At 49.9% G+C, this 21,089-nt stretch overlaps 1 protein-coding gene and 1 non-coding gene across 8 annotated transcripts in view; both read left to right on the plus strand.

Annotated features, from left to right (window-relative positions):
• The first annotated feature begins 7,499 nt into the window (after nucleotides 1–7,499).
• LOC127039391 (zinc finger protein 501-like) overlaps nucleotides 7,500–21,089 on the plus strand; it is a 298,864-nt gene continuing 285,274 nt past the window's right edge. For 5 of the 7 annotated variants that reach the window (XM_050933076.1, XM_050933078.1, XM_050933077.1 and 2 more), the window contains exon 1: nucleotides 7,500–7,595. In XM_050933076.1, coding sequence (XP_050789033.1) covers nucleotides 7,515–7,595 — 81 coding nt within the window. In that variant the 5' untranslated portion in view covers nucleotides 7,500–7,514. The other 2 variants (XM_050933080.1, XM_050933082.1) reach the window with 2 other exon arrangements.
• TRNAS-AGA (transfer RNA serine (anticodon AGA)) lies at nucleotides 15,324–15,405 on the plus strand. Its single transcript has one exon. It is a non-coding gene; the product is annotated as a tRNA-Ser (tRNA).

Consider the following 21,089-nt stretch of genomic DNA (forward strand, 5'->3'; position numbering starts at 1 on the left):
GGGTCGGAGGGGCACAGATAGCTACTCCAGACCTGGAGACATTCCGGTGGGGATTATGCTTTCAATGAGGGACCAAGAATATCTACGTCCGGGCTGGTGATAGTGTCTCGGATACTGTGCTTAGGGTGGTTGTGGGGGATGAGCAAAATACATACATCCAGGCTGTATTGGTCCCTGGGGATTTTAGGGAGTTTGGTGAGGGCACAGACCTACGTATTCTGGAGGGTCCCTGGGGGACTTAAGGGTTGTGGTTGCACAGATACCGACGTCCCGGTTGGAGGGGCCCTGGAGAGCTTGAGGGTTTTGTGTGGTGTACACACACCTACAACCAGGCTGGTGGGGCCCTATGGGTCTTGGAGGGCTTGTGGGGCGCAGATACCTATGTCCAGTCTGGAGAAGTCCTGGGGAGGGCTTAGGGGGTTCCTGGAGGTCACAAATATCTACGTCGAGGCTGGAGGGTCTCTGGGGTATTAGAGAGTTGTGGGGGGGGGCACAGATACCTATTTCGAGGCTGTAGGGTCCCGGGTTTGCTTCGGGCATTTTGGGGTACAGATATCTACGTCCATGCTGTAGGATCGCTGGGAGGATCAGTGGGTTCGTGAGGGTGCACAGATACGTACATCCAGGCTATAGGGATCCTGGGGGGGCTTAGGGGTTTGTGGGGGGCACAGATACCTTCATTGAGGCAAGAGGGGTCCTGGGGGCCTTAGGGGGTTCATGTTTGGCATAGATACCTGCATCTAGGCTGGAGGGGTCCCAGGGGCTTAGGGGGATTGTGGGAGCTCAGATAACTATGTCGAGGCTGGAGGGTCCCAGCATGGCCTACGGGGTTTGTGAGGAGCACAGATCCCTGCGTCTAACCTGGAGGGTTTTCGGGGTCTTAGGAGGGTTGTGGGTCAGAGATACTTATTTCTAGGCTGGAGGGGTCCCGGGGAGGATTAGGTGTGTTGGGGGAGGGAATAGATACCTACGTCCTGATTGTAGGGGGCCCTGGGTAGCTTAGGCAGTTTGTGGGGGTCTCAGATACAAACATCCATGCTGTAGGGGTTCCACGGGTCTTTGTGCGGCTCTGGGGTCACAGATATCTACCTACAGGCTAGAGGGGTCCTGTGGGTGTTAGGGGGTTGTGGGGCATATATATGCCTACATCTGGGCTTGTGGGTTCCCTGGGGGCTTAGAGGTTTGTGGGGAGTGCAGGTACCTTTATCCATGCTAGATGGGTCCCGGTGGGATTAGGGGGGTTTGGGGGGCACAGATACCTATGTAAGCAGAAGCAGGATGATCTCTACCCTGACATCTGGTGGTGAATTATGGTGAGTGTGGAAAAGAATTTCAGGGGCTGATCGTGTTTGCATAGGCACACCCAACCTGCATGACACGGCCACGGCATCCTGGGATGGTTGCTTTGGCAGCTGTGGTATTTCCAGTTTATTTGTTGTTGCAATGTGAGATGTTGAGTGTTGTCACCCTGATTGTGTGGATGAGGAACTGTGAAACTGCTTTGAGACAGGGATTCTCACCATCAACTTAGTGGCACTCGCTAGACAAGGGATTGGGCTTCTTGGGTGAGCCAGAAACACCAACTGCACCTTCTTTTCTTCTAACATTTGAATAGCAGAGCTGTTTTTTTGATTTTCTTAAAAACTAGAGTTCTAGGTTCCTGATCTGAAATCTTGAAACAACTGTGTTAGCTAGTGGAGGACTCTGAAGCTATATTGTGAAGCAGAGCAGCTGATAGAGAGGAGCAGTTTGTGGGATGGTGGGAGTGGCCCATGGAGTGAGGTGAGCTGAGCAGTTTTTGGGGAGAGCTGGAGCAGATCACAGGTCGGCTGGCGGAGCAGAGCAGCTGATGGACTGAGCTGAGCAGTTTGTGGGGAAGGTGGAAGCAGAATCCCACGGAGAGGCGGGGCAGTCGGCAGTGGACTACGTAAGGTGCCCCTTTCTACCCAGGCTGGCAGGGGGGAAAACCCTGCAGATAGACTCTTGAACTCTGGGGCTGCGGGACTGTGGGTGATTTTGGGGTTGCTGGACTCTTGAAACATTTGAGGTATTGGACTTTGGAGTAGTGGGGTGATTTGGGGGTTGCTGAACTCAAGAGCCCAGGGAAAGGATGCGGCCTAGTTGAGGTGTTTTCCCAATTTAGTGCTATGTTGTTTATCTCACGTTATTAAACGTTTTCTGCTACACCCAGACTCTGTGCTTGTGAGAGGGGAAGTATTGCTTCTCTGAGGCACCTAGGGGTGCGTATGTAAAATTTTCTCATGTCACTGGGTGGGAGCTCGAGCTGGTTTGCATTACGTTGTAGAGAAGGGACCCCTATGTATTGAACCCAGTCCTTGCTGCTATCAATTCAGCCTGGCAGAAGGGTTCCACCTACGTCCAGGCTGAAGGGGTCCCTGGGGGGCTTAGGGGATTCTTGGGGGGCACTGATACCTACATCCAGGCTGCAGGGGTCCCGGAGGCGCTTAGGGTCTGTCACGGAGTGTGGTGAAATCCAAGCCCTGCACCCCTCTTCCTGGGACACACAGTGACTCAGCCAGCCAGTAAAACAGAAGGGTTTTTTTGGCCTACAAGAGCGCAGGATACAGCAGAGCTTTTGGGCACCACCAGGACCCCTTAATCGAGTCCTTCTGGGGGTTCAGGAAGCTTAGTTTCCAGTCTGGGATTCCCTGAATTCCAACAACCCTGCCCCAAACCAAAACTGAACTAACTCGCTCCAGCCGGCCGCTTCCTTTGTCCAGCTTCCCAGGCAAAGGTGCTGACTCCCTCCCCGCTGCCTAACTCGAGTTACAGGCTTAGGTCCTGTCCCTCCCCTAAAGTCACCCCCTGCTCTCCCATCCCCCACACAGACAGTCCCTACTCCATCACAGTAATACCCAGAGCATTTCCCACATGGAGCAACAGTGACACCATGTGGCCACGCAGGGTAATGCACAGAGCATTTCCTGCATGGAGCAACAGTGACACCGTGTGGCCACACAGGGTAATGCACAGAGCATCACACCTACCTAGAGGCTGTAGAGATCCCTGGGGGGCTTAGGGGTCATGGGAGGTACAGATAGCTACGTCCAGGCTGGAGGTATTCCAGGGGGGCTTAAGGGGGTTCGCAGGGTCACAGATACCTACGTCCAGGACGTTTGAGACCCTGGGAGTTAGGGGGAGTTAGGGGGGCTGTGGGCGTCATAGTTACTTGCGTCCATGCTGTAGAGGTCCTGGTGGGGATTAGGGGCTTTGTGGAGGACACCAATACCTACGTCCGGGCTGGAGGGGTCCCTGGACAGCTTAGGGGGTGTGGTTAGCAGAGTGGTCCCAGGTGGTTTAGGGACTTGGTGAGGGGCACAGATACCTATGTATGTCCTGGAGGAGGCCCTGGGGGGGCTTAGTGGTATTGTACAGGACACAGATACCTATGTCCAGGCTATAGGGATTTTGGGGGGGCTTAGGGTGTCAGGGGGTACAGATATCTATATCCAGGCTGGAGGGATCCCGGGCGGCTTAGGGGGTTTGTGGGGGGCACAGATATGTATGTCCAGGCTGGAGGGGTTCCAGGGAGAATTAGAGGGGTTTGCAGATGGCAGAGATACCTATCTCCAGGCTCTAGGGGTCCCTGGGGGGCTTAAGGTTTTTTTGGGGAGGCACAGATATCAATGTCCAGGTTGGAGTGGTTCCTGGGGGTTTTAGGGGTTTCCTGGGGTGCACAGATACCTAGGTCCATGCTATAGGGGTCCCCGGGTGGATTAGGGGTTTTCTGGAGGGCACAGATACATATGTCTAGGCTGTAAGGGTCCCTGGGAGGCTTAGGGGGGTTTGTGGGGGGCAGAGATACCTACATCCAGGCACTGGGGCTTCCGGGGGGAATTAGTGTATTGGGGGGCACAGATACCTGCATCCAGGCTGGAGGGGTCCCTGGGGGACTAAGGGGGTTTCTGGTGGGCACAGATACCCACCTTCAGGCTGGAGGGGTTCCTCGGCACATAGCGGTTGTGGGGATGCAGATACCTCCGTCCAGACTGGAGGGTCCCTGGGGGGCTTAGCGGGTCCGTGGGGGCCACAGATACCTACGTCCAGGCTGGAGGGGTCCAGGGGAGGGCTTATGGGGTTCGGGGGGCACAGATACTTATCTCTAGGCTGTAGGGGTCCCTGGTGGGTTTAGGAGGTTTTGAGGGCCCCTGAATAGCTAAGTCCATGCTGTAGGCGTCCCTACAGGTGCTTATGAGTTCGTGGGCTGCACAGATACCTACTTCCAGGCTGGAGGGGTCCCGGGGGGGTTGGGGTTTCGTGGGGGGCACAGATACGAACGTCCAGGCTGTAGGAATAACAGGGGCACGTTGGGGGTACAGATACCTACATCTAAGCTGGAGCGGTCTTGGGGGGTATAGGAGATTTGTGGGGGGCACAGATACCTAGGTCCAGGCTGTCGGTGTCCCAGGGAGATTAAGCGCTTCACTGGGGGCTCAGATACATCCAGGCTGGATGTGTCCTGAAGAGCTTAGGGGGTTCGTGGGGTGCTCAGACACCTGTGTCCAGGCTGTAGGGATTCCTGGGGGCTTAGGGGATTCGTGAGGGGTCACAGATAGGTACGTCCAGGCCGAAGGGGTCGCTGGGGCATTTAAGGGGGTTGTGGGAGCACAGATACCTACATCCAGGCTAAAGGGGTAATGGGGGTGCTTAGGGGATTGGGGCGGACACAGATACCTACATCCAGGGTCTAGGGGTCCTGAGGGGATTGGGGGTTAAGGGGGGAACAGATACCTACGTCCTAGCTGGAGGGGTCCTGGGTGTTTTAGGAGGTTCGTTGGAGTCACAGATACCTAGGGGATCGGGGTGGACAAAGATACCTACGTCCAGGGTATAGGGGACTCGAGGGGATTGGGGGCTTCTGGGGGTCACAGATAACTACATGCAGACTGGAGGGGTCCCGAAGGGCTTAGGAGATTTATGGGGGGCACAGATACCAATGTCCTGGCTGTAAAGGTCCCTGGGGGGCGTTTCGGGTTCGTGGGGGGCACAGATACCAATGTCCTGGCTGTAGATATTCCTGGGGAGCATAGAGGGGCTGTGGTCACACATAACCCTACATCCAGGCTGTCGGGGTCCCGGAGGGGATTAGGGGGTTCGTGGGGAGCTCAGACACCTACGTCCAGGTTGGAGATGTTCTGAGAAGGATTAGGGAGTTTCTGGGGTGCACAAATACCTATGTCCAGGCTGCAGGGGTCCCTGTGGGCCTTACGGGTTCCTGGGGGGCAGAGATAACTATATCCCATCTTTAGGGGTCGCTGGGGAGGCTTAGATGGTTTGTGGGGGCCCAAATACCTATGTCCAGGCTCGAGAGGTCCCTGGGGGGCTTATTGGGTTCGTGGGTGGCACAGATACCTACGTTCAGGCTAGAGGGGTGGCTGGGGGGCTTAGGGAGGTTGTGGGACCACAGATACCTGCCCTGTACCTCTCGGGCTGATGGCTCTGCCATGGCCTCCATGTGAATCACTGCTCCCCGCCTGCCAGGCTCGGCTCTGGCCACAGCAGCATCGGGTGCCCCGGGGAGCCCAGCTAGGCTGGGGCTGGGGGCAGTGGGAGGTTGGGGGGAGGAGAAGCTCCAGATACTGGCAGGGGGCGGGGAGAGGAGCCGAGCTGGAGTGGGGGAGGAGAAGCCTCCGACTGGGCTGGAGCCTTGCTTGGGAGGGGGCGGGGGGAAGGAGAAGCCATGGGCCCCTGCAGGAGCTGCAGTGGCTGGAGGGAGGGGGAGAAGCACCAGGTTGGGGCAGGGGAGGAGAAGCCCTGGACCCTGGCAGAAGATGTGGGCCTGAAGTCCCCAACCCGGGAGCCCCAGCCACCTTAGTGGCAGAAGTTGCAAGGCTGAAGCCCTGACACCACTCTGTGTGCAGCTGCCCTGAGCCCCTCTCGCTCCCATCCCCCCTGTGGAGCTGGCTCCCACTCTCCGGCTGTGGAGAAATTCAACCCCAATCTCCCCATGTTGGGATCTCCATTTCCCCCACCGTCACCCAGCCATGAATGGATTTAGCCCAGGAGACAGGATCAGCATTGGCCCCATTTGGCAGGTGGGCTCTAGGGCACAAAGAGGTGCAGTGACTTTTCCAAGGCTAAGCAGGGAGTCTGTGGCATAGCAGAGACTCAAACCCAGAACACCTGAGCCTGAGTCCTGTGCCTTAACCACTAGGCAACCTTCCCACCGAAGGAGAGGGAACCTCCTCTGCCATTTTGAGGGTGCGGGTGGCAGCAGCGAGGAGACAGAACTGCCAGGAGGTGGGGGGGTTGGATAGTTGGGGGGTGATTAGTGGGTTGGGGGGTCTCTGGAGGGGGCGGTTAGGGGACAAGAAGCAGGGAGGTTGGATGGGTTGAGGGTTTGGGAGATGTGGGGGTGGAGCACGGTTGGGGCAGGCAGGGAGCAGAGGGAGTTGGATGGGTCGGGAGTCCTGGGGGTCCTGTCAGGGGGTAGGGAGAGGTTGGAAGGGGCGTGGGAGTCCCGGGGTTCTGTCTGGGGGCAGAGGTGTGGGTCAGGGGGACAAGTAGGGAGTAGGATCCTAGGGAAGCAGTTACAATGGGGGGTTCTCAGGAGGGGGAAGTCAGGGGACAAGGAGCCGGGAGGCTTAGATAGGCGGATGGGTTCTGGAGGGCAGTTAGGGGCAGGGTCCCAGGAGGGGGCAGTCAGGGGACAAGGAGCAGGGGCAGGTTGGGAGTTCTGAGGGGGGCAGCCAGGGGGCAGGAAGGGGGAGGCAGTGGATGGGGCGGGGCTCCCTGGGTGCACACCCTAATGAAATGTGCTGCGCAGGCCTATGGTCACGGGGGTGAGCTACTTGCATCCTTTTCCTGTTTGTGCCATTTCTTTCGGGCACAAAACCTGATAACAATTCTCTCTAGTTCTTCCCCTTCTCTCCCCTCCCCACATGTGGCTAGATAATCCAAGGAGATTCCCTCGTTTTCCCTACAATTATTGACTCTCTAGTCTCTTATTTTGCCCTATTTTCTCTGTAATTGTCCAATTGCCATTTCAGTTCTGCTCAGCTTTGGGATGTGAACCCAGCCCGTTTTATCTGCAGCAATTTGTCCTTGGGTAGGTGGGAATTTGCTGTCCTGTGTCATTCCCCCAATGTGGGTGGTGGTTAGTAGGTGCTAGTTGGGGGAGCCCGCAGACATGGCTGCCTCTGTGGGGGAGATGGGGTGGCCGATCTCTGCCAAAAACAGGTCATGGCCGAACAGGAGGGGAAGGGAGGAGCCTGTGTCCCTATGGAGCCTGCCCAGCCCCTTTGCTTCTGCTCCTTTCTAGCATTTTGTTCAGAGACTTTATTACTGGGGAGGCTGAAAAATCTCCCTGTGGGCTTAGCCTGGCAGGAGGGGCAGGTCTCCCCTGCAATATAGAGATGGAGCATGTTCCCAGCATGGCAGAATCTAGGCTGTGTCTGTGCAGGGAAAGATCCTGGGGGAATCGTGATGTGACATGAACTAAAGCCTGTTCTGAAACCTCCACAATTGCCCTTCTCGCCCTGCCAGGCTGCAGGATGTCGTCCATGTTTCGCTCCATCTCATCCCATCCTCCCATGGAACAGGGAAGGGAAACGGCTGCAGAGGAGCCAGTTCAGGTAGGGATTATCGGTGGAGGGGGCTGGTGGGTTCCTGCTGGAGGGGAGGGACAGCAAATACACAGGAGGTGGGAGGTTTGGGCAGTCTGGTTGGGAGGTTGGAATAAGCCAAAAAATTCCCAGGGTGGAGAATGGGAGGAGGACAGGGTGTAGCAAACCTGTTGGGACTTGTTTAATATGCAGCTTCCATTCTAGGAACAGACCCATGAGGTTAGAGGGTGGAAATGCTCTAATTAGTGGGACAGGAAACAACCCACCTAGGTGGGGCTAGGAAAACGGACCAGACTCCCAGGGCTGGAGCCCGACCTGATTAACCAGTGGCTGCTGTGAGATGTAGAGGGGGCACCCACCAGTGAGGCTTGGTGGGGGGGGTCTTAATCTTTTTATTTCTAAGGCCCCAACGTGCTATAAAAACTCCACTGCCCTGCATATGCCTGGTTCTCTGCATATCACAACCATGTATGTGACTCACTAGCATTTGACTCCATCATTGCTGTTAGTATGATACTTGAAGCTGCATTTATTTTCATAGAAATTTTAAGTTACTTTACAGACAGCTTTAAAAATACAGTTTGAAGATAAGTGATCTTCATCTGCACAGTGTCTGAAGTTTTGAGTTTAGCTAATTTTTTTTTAAACAAGCCCAGCTAAGGTAAGTACAAGCAAATTTTAGAGTCTGTTATTTGATTGTACCATTGTAAATAATGAATGAGAAAGCACAATATGTTGCTAACAGTAATAATGATAATTACTGCAGCCAGGAGAGGTGAGGCATTTTAGAACTCGTTACTCAAAGAACTGAATTTAAGCATAAGACAGAATTAAAATGATGAAATGCACAGACCAGTTAAAAAGCTAAACTAACAGCACTGTTATCCTGACCGAATGTGAAAGAATAAAATTACAGAGACTATACGTACTTTGTGCATTTTAACAGGAAGTAAAAAGAAGTAAGAACAGTAACTGAAGTGTCTGTTGTGGGGTGTGTGTATGTGTGTGTTGGGGGAGTGTGAGACACAGCCCGCTGTCATTTCCAGCACAGCGGCACTCACTAGTCCGAAGGCTCGTTCACACAGCAGCAGGGGCCAGCAGCTCCCACTCCTGACCCAGAGGCAGCAGCACAGAATCTTGTCCCCCCACCTCAGCTCAGCTCAGCAGAGACTGGGCACAGAGGCAGCAGGGTGGGGCCACCCCGACATCAGCAATCCCCCTGCGCAGCACACAGGAGGCTCCTGGGAGCAGCTTGGCAGGGGCAGCTCCAAGTGTGGGGAGGGGGCAGGGCTGCAGGAACAGTTGTAGGGCAGATAGCTGAAGAGAAGTGGGGAGAGGAGAGACAGGACACTCCTGCTGGAGGAACCCCCTCAGCAAGGCCCCCCTGGACCATCATGTAGTCTGCTCCCCACTAAGTCTGGCCCTGTCCAGCTCTTTACAATGAGAACAGTGTTGGGCTCCCTGCCAGCGAGCTCTCCCTGCACCCGGCTAGGGCCTCCATCTCCTGTATCCATCTGTGGCTAGTAGCGGGGTGATGGATCTGCTGGGAGAGACAAGGGGCTCTCACTTCGTCCCCTCACCCTGGTGTTTCCTGGCTGCTCTGAGCGGGGTGGGGTGGGACTCTGACTGTGAGCCACCCAGAGCTTCCATTTGATTGGCTCCTCTCCCCCATGAGTGTGGGGCAGCAGGTGCTGAGTGTTGGACTCTTGCTCTTTCAGGGGCCGGTGACCTTCAAGGAAGTGGCTGTGTATTTCACCAGGGAAGAGGGGGCTCTGCTGGACCCCACTCAGAGAGCCATCTACAGGGATGTCATGCAGGAGAACTATGAGACGGTGACCTCGCTGGGTAAGGAATCCTGTCCCCTGGGTTATTAGAAGCTGTGGGGTCTCTGAAGAACCTGAGCAGTAATAACTTTATACCTTTATTCATCCTCCAAGTTTCCTTGCCCCCCTTTTTTGCCTTATCTCCCACCCAGTAGAATCATTTTTAGACATTTGTCATCAGTCATTTTGAAATTACGTGTAATGTATCCTTCTTGGCTACATTAATAACTGTAGCTTTCATGCTGTTTTCTCATTTTAAGAGGAAACTATGCAGCCCTAGAATTCTAAATTGAGTAAATAGGTGTGTCATGGTATAATTCCCCACTCTGAACCTTAGCGTCCAAAAGATGGGGTACCAGCATGAATTCCTCTAAGCTCAATTACCAGCTTAGTACTTGTAGCACTGCCAACCAGGAATTCCAGTGCCTGGTACACTCTGGTCCCCCCGAAACCTTGCCTGGGGACCCCCAAGACCCAGACCCTCTGGATCTTCACACAAGGAAAGTAAACCCTTTCCCTCACCATTGCCTCTCCCAGGCTTCCCCTCCCTGGGTTACCCTGGAAGATCACTGTGATTCAAACTCCTTGAATCTTAAAACAGAGAGGAAAATCCACCTTTCCCCCTCCCAGATTCTCCCTGAGAGAGAAAGCAATCCTAACACAGAGAGGAAATTAACCTCTCTCTCCCCCTTCCCTCCTTTCTCCCCACCAATTCCCTGGTGGATCCAGACCCAGTCACCTGGGGTCTCACCAGAATAAAAAAACAATCAGGTTCTTAAACAAGAAAAGCTTTTAATTAAAGAAAATAAAAACAGTAAACATTATCTTTGTAAATTTAAAAAAATGGAATAGGTACAGGGTCTTTCAGCTATAGACACTGGGAATACCCTCCCAGCCTAAGTATACAAGTACAAATTAAAATCCTTTCAGCAAAATACCAATTTGAATTCCTTCCAACCAAATACACATTTGCAAATAAAGAAAACAACCATAAGCCTAACTAGCTTTATCTACCTAGTACTCACTATTCTGAACTTATAAGAGCCTGTATCGGAGAGATTGGAGAGAACCTGGTTGCACGTCTGGTTCCTCTGAGCCCCCAGAGTGAACAACAACCAAACACTAACAGCACACACAAAAACTTCCCTCCCTCAAGATTTGAAAGTATCCTGCCCCCTGATTGGTCCTCTGGTCAGGTGACAGCCAGGCTCACTGTTCTTGTTAACCCTTTCCAGGCAAAAGAGATATGAAGTACTTCTGTTCTATTAACTCTTACTTATCTGTTTATGACACCTTCATATTCCTTCATTTCCCAACGTGTCCGGTGAGGTCATGTTCTTGGCTGTCCATGCTTGGGAATGGTGCTTGTAGGTCTTTGATCCTAAATCAGAGTCACTCTGGCAGACAATGAAAGTGTCACAGACCTGGAAGGGGATTTCAAATGGATCCCAAGCACTGTTCAAATCCCCTTTTCCCTCTATTGGCAAAGCCACTTCTGGGAAGGTCGGCTGTTTTTTCCGCCTGTTATGAAGGTGCTAAAACTTCTGTAAATAACACTAATGAGACAGCGCTGGGTGAAGCAGGTTTCAGCGGATCAGGGGAGAATTTCTCATCCTGATTCTGAGACATCAGATATAACTTAGTCTGGAATTTCACTTTAAATGAAAATGGAAAGTGTCTTCTACCTCTCTGTGATATGGGTTTTCTATCTTTCATGAAGGCTCCTTGGTCATATACCTGCATGTTAGTGGTGTTTGATAGATTGTAGCTCAGATTTATTGGGAAATTTCAGACAAATGACCATCACTTTTTGACTTTAGGTTTGTTTTTTCCCCTGTCCCTGCATGATGACATGGAGAAAATTCAAATGCAGTTCAGTCAACAGGAGAGAATACTCTAAGCTGCTGGAGATATTATCAGAGAAACAGTCTGTTCTTAAATCTCCACTCTGAAAAGGTGAACAGCAGCAGACCCCAAATGGTGCAACTGACCGAAATAAGTGCACATGGTCACAGGGTAGTTCAATTGTTTAAGTCAATATTGTCTCAGATCATCCAGGGATAGAATTCCACAGCAAGTGACTTAGAACTAGGCAAAATGCCCAGGTATTTGGTTCCCAAGGTATTTGTGACCCAGTCCCTACAGGAGGTTACTCCTGAAGAGATCTCCTGGCTAATCCCAAAATTTGGGAAATGCTGTCTGTGATGAGGTGTATCAACACTGCACTGGCACTGCTAGGGTTAACTGCACCCTGTGGGCTGAAGAGGCCACACCCCCTCACCCTCTCTGGGCATGCTCCAACTCGAGATGGAGTATAAACCGGAGCAGCTCAGCCTCGGCGTACTGGGGAGAACAAACCTATGTTGTTGGCACGGGGTGTGTGTGGGGGAAAGCCCAGGGCTGGGGCGGCAGGGGGCTGCTGGTGGGGGGAAGCCCAGGGCTCGGTCAGCAGGAGCATGTGGTGGGGAGCCCAGGGCTGGGGTGGGGGCAGCCAAAATTTGTTTTGCTTGGGGCGACAAAAATCCTAGAACCGCCCCTGCCTCCACGCACTGTGAGGTAGGTAGGAGCGGATCATTATTATCTCTACTTGAAACAGGGAGAAGCTAAGGCTGAGGAAGGAGAATTGACTTGTCTTAGGTCACACACCCAGCCAGTGGCAGACTTGGGAATAGGACCTAAGAGCCCTGATTTTCAAACTAACCATTGGATCTTGAATTTCATACATTGAATGACCTGAGTAAAGTGCTCTCAGATGAGCTTCAGACCAACAACAGTGACAGTAGTTATTCAGCAAGTATTTGAGGAGAACTGAAATGTTAGAGAGAATCATGAACTGCTCAGAGACCATTAATGCAGAGAAGCAGCAAAATTCATCAAACATAGAACTGGTTCCGACTTATTTCCTTGGTCTTAAAAGAGAACAACAAGGAGCTGAGTCTCCTCCCTGCCAATAACCCCCTGCTCAGACAATCAGGGTACAGACTGGGGATGGGAGGCTGAGGGTTCTCACCAGAGAGCCCAAAGGATGGCCCAGGTCACTGGTGGGGATCACTGTCCGAGCACTATTTCAGCCCCACATTTTTGGGTGGACCTCCCACAGTGGGAGCTGCAGAGCACTTCCCTGTAACTAACACACACACACACACACACACACACACACACACACACACACACACACACACACACACACACACACACACACACTCCTTGTGTTCAGAGGGGAACAGGTAAAAGGACAAAGGAAGCAAGAGAAGAAGAGAAAGGAGGAAGGGAGGGATGGAGGAAGAGGTGAAACAAAAAGGACAAACCCTCATGTCCCCAGTGATTCTAAGGGGAGAAATCCCAGGTGCGCAATAAAATTCTGCCTCCTTAAGCTCGTGTTTTCCACACCTAGAATTCAACTCTCACCAGATGGATCAAACTGAACAGGTTTCAAACCTCGAGGAGGCTCTTAGCTTCTAAACAGAGACATTTGTTTTCTAGTAAAATCAGGAAAAGCGAAGGAGAAAACTTGGAAGAGGTTCCTCCTGGCGCTCATGTATGTGAACCCAAATACTCTCTCAGTCCTCAAAGAGAGACCTGGAGGAGACTTGCTGAAGCAAAGCCACAGGGGTCTCTGAGGTTTCCCTGGCTCCTTGCCCCTGTCCTGCCTGGCTGATGTCAGCATCTCTCTGTGAGGTCACCACCTCCCCACCACCATTGACCAATAGTCTGAGGTCCTGCAAAAGGCCTTTGTGATGTCACTGCCACACTCCTCCCTTGCTGGGCCAATGTCCTGCCCCTGGCCAGGCACTTTGGAGGTTTGAGCTACTCCCTGTGGATCACTCCACTCAAGGAGCGTTCGTTCCAGGCAGCAAGCCGGCTAGACAGGAAAACATCAGATGCTGTTCCCAATGCTACACGCAGTTTTTCAGAAATTAGTCGACGTTATGGCCAGATGAGACCATTAGAGCTCACTAGAAGGCATTTTTCTCCAGCCCTCAGAACATTTGGTGGCTCTTTGCTGACCCAGCTCCAATTTCACATATTTTTCAAATGAGGACACCACAATTAGAGGCAGTATTCTAGTATCAGTCTCACCGATGCTGTGTCACCTCCTGTGATGTTGTTGACATAATCTGTAATTGTATAGATCACCGTTGAGACCACTGTTCTATATTTGTAGCCAATATTGTAGAAAGGTTGTTGTATAAGGGGTCTATGGAGAGGTTCTGATTGGCTGATTATAATTATGCTAAAGGTAATAATTGGAGATATACCAATATCCTAAAACTGGAAGGGACCTTGAAAGGTCATCAAGTCTAGCCCCCTGCTTTCACTAGCAAGACCAATTTTTGCCCCAGATCTCTAAGTGGCCCCCCAAGGATTGAACTCACAACTCTGAGTTTAGCAGGCCAATGCTCAAACCACTGAGCTATCCCTCCCTCCTATTGCTGGATGTTTCATTTTTGTAGTTGATGTTATGAATATTGGCTCTATGCTACCCATATTTCAAACTTGTGCCATAATGGGGGACAAAACAGCTACCTTGTTAGAAGTGGCTTTACCAATAAATGGAACCTGGGATTTAAACTCCCAATGATCACACTGTGTTTGGGATCCATTTGAATTCCTCTCCCAGGTCTTTGACACTCAGCTCCAGTCATAGCGACTCTGATAGAGGATTAAAGAAGTCAAGGCATCATCTCCAAGCACAGACAACGGAGAATGCTTCATCACATGACACTTTGAGAAGTGGATGGACAGAATGTGATGAAGATAAACTCTGCCTGGCTCAGACAAAAGCTAACAGTTGCGCAGTGATGAGGAAGGAGGGAATCTCTGAATCACCCGTCCACGGTCGGGTCTTCACAGTGATCCCGAGCTGGAGAGTGAAGAACCCCCTCAGTCCCGCCGTGAGACTCAGGAATAGGAGGCCTGTCACCACCATTCCTGCCATCCTGCATTCCTGGTGTCCAGCATCCCAGAGGGCCTCCCTGCCAGCGACAAAACCCAGCCGTCGTCTGGACTCCCTAGTGCTCCTCCTCAACAGCTCTAAATCACCTGGAGAGTGGAACGTCCTGGGCATCGCGCCGGCACGTGGGATCCACTGCACCTGAACAGTGGGGAAAGGTTTCTGTGCTGGAGCATCATTTAGTGTTTTCCAGTTTCCAAGGGAGGGTTTATGGGCCTGAGCATTAAGCTCCCAAAGCCAGTCAGTTTCATTGTATTTATTGTTTGCATTTTCCTCTGTTCCCCCAGTTTTCTGTACCTTTACCTTGACTACACTTACCTTTGTTTGCGCCAAACCACCTTGTCTCCTCTTTATTTTATTTACATATCACAAGGAGGGAGGCATAATCCACTGGTGATAAGAGACAGGAGGGAGTTGAGTTTGTATCTCCTGAGAAAAGGGGCTTTTTCCTTTCCTATTTCTCCCCTACCATTTCTAATGTTTTCCTTTGAAGCGTTGCCTTATTCCCCTGGAGGTAACAAAGAGGACGTGGCCACCTTCACCTCCGACAGTGAGATATTGGCTCAGCTCTTTCTTTACGCTGCTGTTGTCGGTCCAAGAAACATCAGCGATGGATGCAAGGCTGAGCTTATGCACCAATCCCCTGAAATATTTCAGTGCCCCAGAGAAATCCTGTCCCCGGCCATTGGCATGATCTGGTGGAGATTCGAATAGGAAAGGGACGGTCTGAATTGTCAGTGTGGGGAATGAACAACAATCAATAGAAATGTCGTTAACCGCAAACACTCTCTAACCATGCTCCAGCCGAAAGGGAAATGGGCAGGAACTCTTGCTGTTCAGCCACGGACACACTTACATTAATGCACAGCCAGGAGTGTGCTGGGGGAGCTGGTCTGAGCAATTTGAAGTGACAATTTTGTGAGAACAGAATCATTGTGTAGTGAAGCCCCTGTACATCAAGTAGTTGTGGCTGAGTGGTTAAGGCGATGGATAAGAAATCCATTGGGGTCTCCTTATGCAGGTTCAAATCCTGCCAACTACGGTAGCATTAGTGTGTGGTCATTGCTGTTGTCTTGGTGCCTGAACATCCACAGCATCAAACTGCAGCCAGATCTAGTCTCACTCTGCTCCAGCACTGTGGAATAGACAGTGCTACAGTGAGTGGAGGGGTTTTCCATCCCTGTAATAGCTACCTTGAGAGAACAATCTTTCCTTTCATTTAGCACTATGTAACCACGGCTTAGGTAAGATTAATGATACTGGTACTGGTTTCACACTCTGAAAGACGTACTTGTTATCCCATCACCCTCCCACTCTCTGGGCCTTCTCGCGTGACCAGAGGGCAGCAATACATGGAGTTGAAAGGTGCAAACAATTTGATGTTTATTGGAGTAAATTTCCAGCAAGCAATGATTCCAATTTCCTTCCTCAGTATCCCCCTTCCCAGCTCTGACACCACAGAGCCTTGCCTGTGTCCCTGTTCCCATTCCCTGTTCCTATTCCCCCCCTTAGCAAAACATAATTGCAATTCCCCTACCCCTATTCCCATTCCCCACCTTACTTCCTGACTGACTGCAGAGTATATAGTAAAACATGAGTTCTGCTTAGCTATACCTTAACCAATCATTTTACTGACGTTTAACTAACTAATCCTAACATATTGTAACATGATTATCTAACCAATTATACCCCACCACCTTAGTTTACATCCAACAAATTAATTATATAGCAGACAGAAACAATCACAGAACCAGACAGAGATTATACAGACAAGCAATAGGAAAGTGGAGACTACAGTGATAGAACAAAGAAATGAGGATTTCACACCCCAGCTATTGATAAGTGAACTGTTGCCGGACAGGATGCTATCACAGTAGAGGTTGTGGATGCTGGTTGCTTAACTGTCTGGCCCCCAGGGCAGGATTTTGAGGGTCACCATTACTTTCTCAGCATGCCAGCAACCATCTTTTGTTCACTTAAAACGTGAGCAGGGAGATTCCAACACCGCAGAACTCATGGAGCTCCAGGAAACGTGTAACTTTAGGTCCGGATGAGTGTGTCTAAAATCAGCTGTGCTGTAGAAGGTCTCTAGGAGTTGAAAGAGATGTGCCATCTCAACCTCCCTAAAGAGTGTCATCAAATATTAATGAAAACTAGGGTTGATAAGTCACATCCTTTGTAGCATTAGGATTGTGGACTGGTCTAAAGTGCCAATTTTAAGACTCTCTCTTCCTATCTCTTAGGTGTTCTGGTCTCTGCACAGAGAAGTGGTTTCAAATCCCACTCCTGACATGACCATTTTCTTTTATCTGGAGAAAACGGCCTCACTTCAATCTCCTTTGCAACAATAGAACACCATTTGCTTAGGTTTTCTATTCCAGTAGTTGTAAGAGAAGCTCCAAACCAGAGGGAAACAGTGCCTTTTCTCTCGACTGATCAATTTTTGTCTTCCTTCATTCCAAGCCATCTTCTCAGATACATCTGTATTTCCCACATTTTGTGTTCAGCGTTCTTTGCTTTTATGAAACTTTAGGGTCATCATTTACTGCCACACAACTGTATTTATGAAGTGAAACAATATTTTTTGGATATTCTTGCAGAAAGGACTGGATACAGGCCTGGATCAGAATCTTCGTTACCAGGGCTAGAATTTCTATTTTACAACTGCTACTTTTCTGCATCTATTAGATTTCCAACATTGATTTCATTTTATACACATTTTGAGCATCTATTAAGGATAAATTCAACAAAAATACCACTTCTCTTTCCTCCACATCTGCATCGTGAAGGAGAGCATTCCGAATACCATACGATTAGCTAGGAAAGATCTTCTGTGGGGCATGGGTTACAAAAATGCTTCAGGAACCAAATACATTGGCATTTTGCCAAGTTAAAAATCACTTAATGTGGAATTCTCTCCCCAAATCATCTGAGAAAATACTGACTTAAAGAATTGAACTACAGTGTGATCATATGCACTTCCTTCAGTTAATTGGGGTTCTGCTGTTGTTCACCATTTCCGAATGGAGATTTTAAATCACTGCTGTTTCTTTGTTAGCATGTGCAGTGAATTGGAGAGTTCTCCACTGTTGACAGAACTGCACTTGAACTTTCTCCGTGTCATCATGGAGGGGTGGGGAAAAAGCAAAGCTGAAGTGACAAATGACCATTTCCTAAAGTCCTAATTTCTCTTAAATTCTCCAAGAAATCTGAGCTACGTCCTATCAAACTGAACTAATATCCAATTGGGTGAGCAAACAGCCTTCAGGAAAGATAGAAACCCACATCACAGAGAGACAGAATACATGACAATGAAAGCATCAAGAGAAATTCCAGAGCAGGCTACATCTGCTTATTCCGAATCAGGACAAGAGATTCTCCCATCACATTCTCCTCTGATCCATTGAAAGCAGCTTCACTCAGCAGTCTCTCAATAGTCAGTTATGTTACTTACAATTTTGTAAATATCCTAGCATCCCCATAATGGGGGAAAAAATAGTTCCCTTGCCAGAAGTGGCTTTACCAATAGATGAAACCTGGAATTTAAATGCCAAATAACCACACTATGTTTGGGATCCATTTAAATCCCCCTCCCAGGTCTTTGACACTTTCATCTCCACTCATAGTGACTCTGATATAGGATTAAAGAAATCAAAGCATCATCTCCAAGCACAGGGAGCTGAGAACTCTTCCTCATATGACACTGTGAGAAGTGGAGGGATAGAATGTGATGAAAATAAACTCTGCACAGGGAAGCCAAAAGGTAACAGTTCTGGAGTGATGGGGAAGGAAGGAATCTCTGAGTCACCCCATCTCCTTCCAGTGTCACAGAGGCTGAAATGACACTTTTCCTCCCTGCTCCTCTTTATTTAACTATAATATGAAAAATTCCCAATATAACTGCTCTTCAGCACAACCCAGAGCAACGTGAGAACAACTCGCAATGATACAATCTGTATCATTGGTGACTCTAACAATAACTTTGCAACAGGAGGAATGGTATAAGTGTGACGCTCCCTGGTTCCTCATAGGAAGGGCACACTCCAACTACTCATGGGATAATTGAGTTGACAGAAAGGACTCATAGACTCATAGACTCATAGGTCAGAAGGGACCAATCTGATCATCTAGTCTGACCTCCTGCACAAGGCAGGCCACAGAACCCCACCCATCCAATTTTATACAACCCCTATCTCAGGACCGAGTTATTGAAATCCTCAAAAATGGTTTGAAGACCTCAAGCTGCAGAGACACCACCAGCAAGCGACCCGTGCCCCACGCTGCAGGGGAAGGCGAAAAACCTCCAGGGCACCTGCCAATCCGCCCTGGAGGAAAATTCCTTCCCGACCCCAAATATGGCGATCAGCTAAACCCTGAGCATGTGGGCAAGAGTCACCAGCCAGCACCCAAGAAGGAGTTCTCCGCAGCAACTCAGTACCCATCGCATGCAACATCTCTCCGCAGACCATTGAGCAGACCTGTCTGGTGGTAATTCAAGATCAATTGCCCAAATTGACGATCCTATCATAACATCCCCTCCATATACTTATCAAGCTTTGTCTTAAAGCCAGGAAAGTCTTTTGCCCCTACTACTTCCCTCGGAAGGCTATTCCAGAACTTCACTCCCCTAATGGTCAGAAACCTTCGTCTAATTTCAAGTCTAAACTTCCTAATATCCAGTTTATACCCATTCGTCCTCGTGGCTACATTAGTACTAAACTTAAATAATTCCTCTCCCTCCCTAACGTTAACCCCCTTGATATATTTATATAGGGCGAGCATATCCCCCCTCAGCCTTCTTTTGGCCAGGCTAAACAAGCCAAGCTCTTTGAGTCTCCTTTCATAAGGCAGTTTTTCCATTCCTCGGATCATCCTCGTAGCCCGTCTCTGAACCTGTTCCAGTTTGAATTCATCCTTCTTGAACATGGGACACCAGAACTGCACACAGTATTCCAGATGGGGTCTCACCAACGCCGTATACAACGGTACTAACACCTCCTTATCCTTGCAGGAAATACCCCGCCTGATGCATCCCAAAATTGCATTTGCTTTTTTAACAGCCGTATCACATTGGCGACTCATAGTCATCCTGCTATCAACCAGTACCCCAAGGTCCTTCTCTTCCTCCGTCGCTTCCAACTGATGCGCCCCCAACGTATATCCAAAATTCTTATTATTAATTCCTAAATGCATGACCTTGCACTTTTCACTATTGTATTTCATCCTATTTCTATTACTCCAGTTTACAAGGTGGTTCAGATCTTCTTGAATAGTATCCCTGTCCTTCTCCGTGTTAGCAATACCCCCCAGCTTCGTGTCATCCGCGAACTTTATTAGCACATTCCCGCTCTTTGTGCCAAGGTCAGTAATAAAAAGGTTAAATAAGATCGGTCCCAAGACCGATCCTTGAGGGACTCCACTGGTGACCTCCTTCCAGTCCGACAGTTCACCTTTCAATACGACCCTCTGGAGTCTCCCCTTTAACCAGTTCCTTATCCACCTTACAACTTTCATATTCACTCCCAGCTTTTCCAATTTAACTAACAGCTCCCCGTGCGGAACCGTGTCGAACGCCTTACTGAAATCTAGGTAAATTATATCTACCGCATTTCCTTTATCTAAGTAATCCGTCACCTTCTCAAAGAAGGAGATCAGATTGGTTTGGCACGATCTACCTTTAGTAAATCCGTGTTGCAGTTCGTCCCAATTACCATTGACCTCTATGTCCTTAACTACTTTCTCCCTTAAAATTTTTTCCAAGACCTTACATACTACAGACGTCAAGCTAAATGGGCCCGCCTCAAAAGAAGGCAAACTACAAAAGGCATAAATGGGCCACTCATCTGGACAAGCTGAAGGATAACAGTGCTGCAAACCGTTCAAACAGATTTAAAAGTTATTATGTGGGAATCAGGAAAAGTATTAAAGAAAAAAAACTGATAGCCCTAGAGGTTTTTATGGTGTTCATCGTCCTTGCAGATTCGCTGATGGCTAATATGGGCTGAGTGCCAAGAAAAGGTTTTCCCACAGCCCACGTCCACACTACAGCTTAAAATCGATGTTATTAAAATCGATTTTATAAAGCAGGGTTTATAAAATCGATTTTGCGCGTCCACACTAGGGCTACTTACATCGATGTTGAGCGTCCATGTTCCCTGGCGTCCATCTTTTCCCTGAGCGTTGCACTCTGGGTACCTATCCCACAGTTCCTGCACAGGTCCCTGGCCTTTGGAATTATGGGTTACTACCCCAGTGCATGATGGGGCCAAAATCCCCGTCGTGGGTGGTTCTGGGTACAGCCTCACCTCCTCCCTTCCTGTCAGCGGCACACAGTCACTTCGCGCGGTTTTTACTGGCTGCAGTGAGAAAACGCCATTTTGCAGCAAGCATGGATCCAGGTCTGCTCTTACCCTTGATCGCAAATGCTGTAAATAGTTCATGCATTCTCGTGCTATCCATGCTGAACCATGAGTCAGAAATGCAAGAGAGAATGCTTGACTGCAGGCACGACAGTGATGAGGACTTGGAGAACGAGATTTCCAACACCCCGGGCCCCAGCACTTTGGAGCTCCTGACGGTTTTGGGGGAGGTTCTACCCGTTCCGTGCCACTTTTGGGCACGGGAAACAAGCACTGACTGGTGGGACCGCATAGTCCTGCAGGTGTGGGATGATTCGCAGTGGCTGCGGAACCTTCGCATGCGTAAGAGCACTTTCTTTGAACTTTG

This window comes from Gopherus flavomarginatus, chromosome 23 (genome assembly GCF_025201925.1).
Source record: "Gopherus flavomarginatus isolate rGopFla2 chromosome 23, rGopFla2.mat.asm, whole genome shotgun sequence".
Classification (NCBI taxonomy): domain Eukaryota; kingdom Metazoa; phylum Chordata; order Testudines; family Testudinidae; genus Gopherus; species Gopherus flavomarginatus.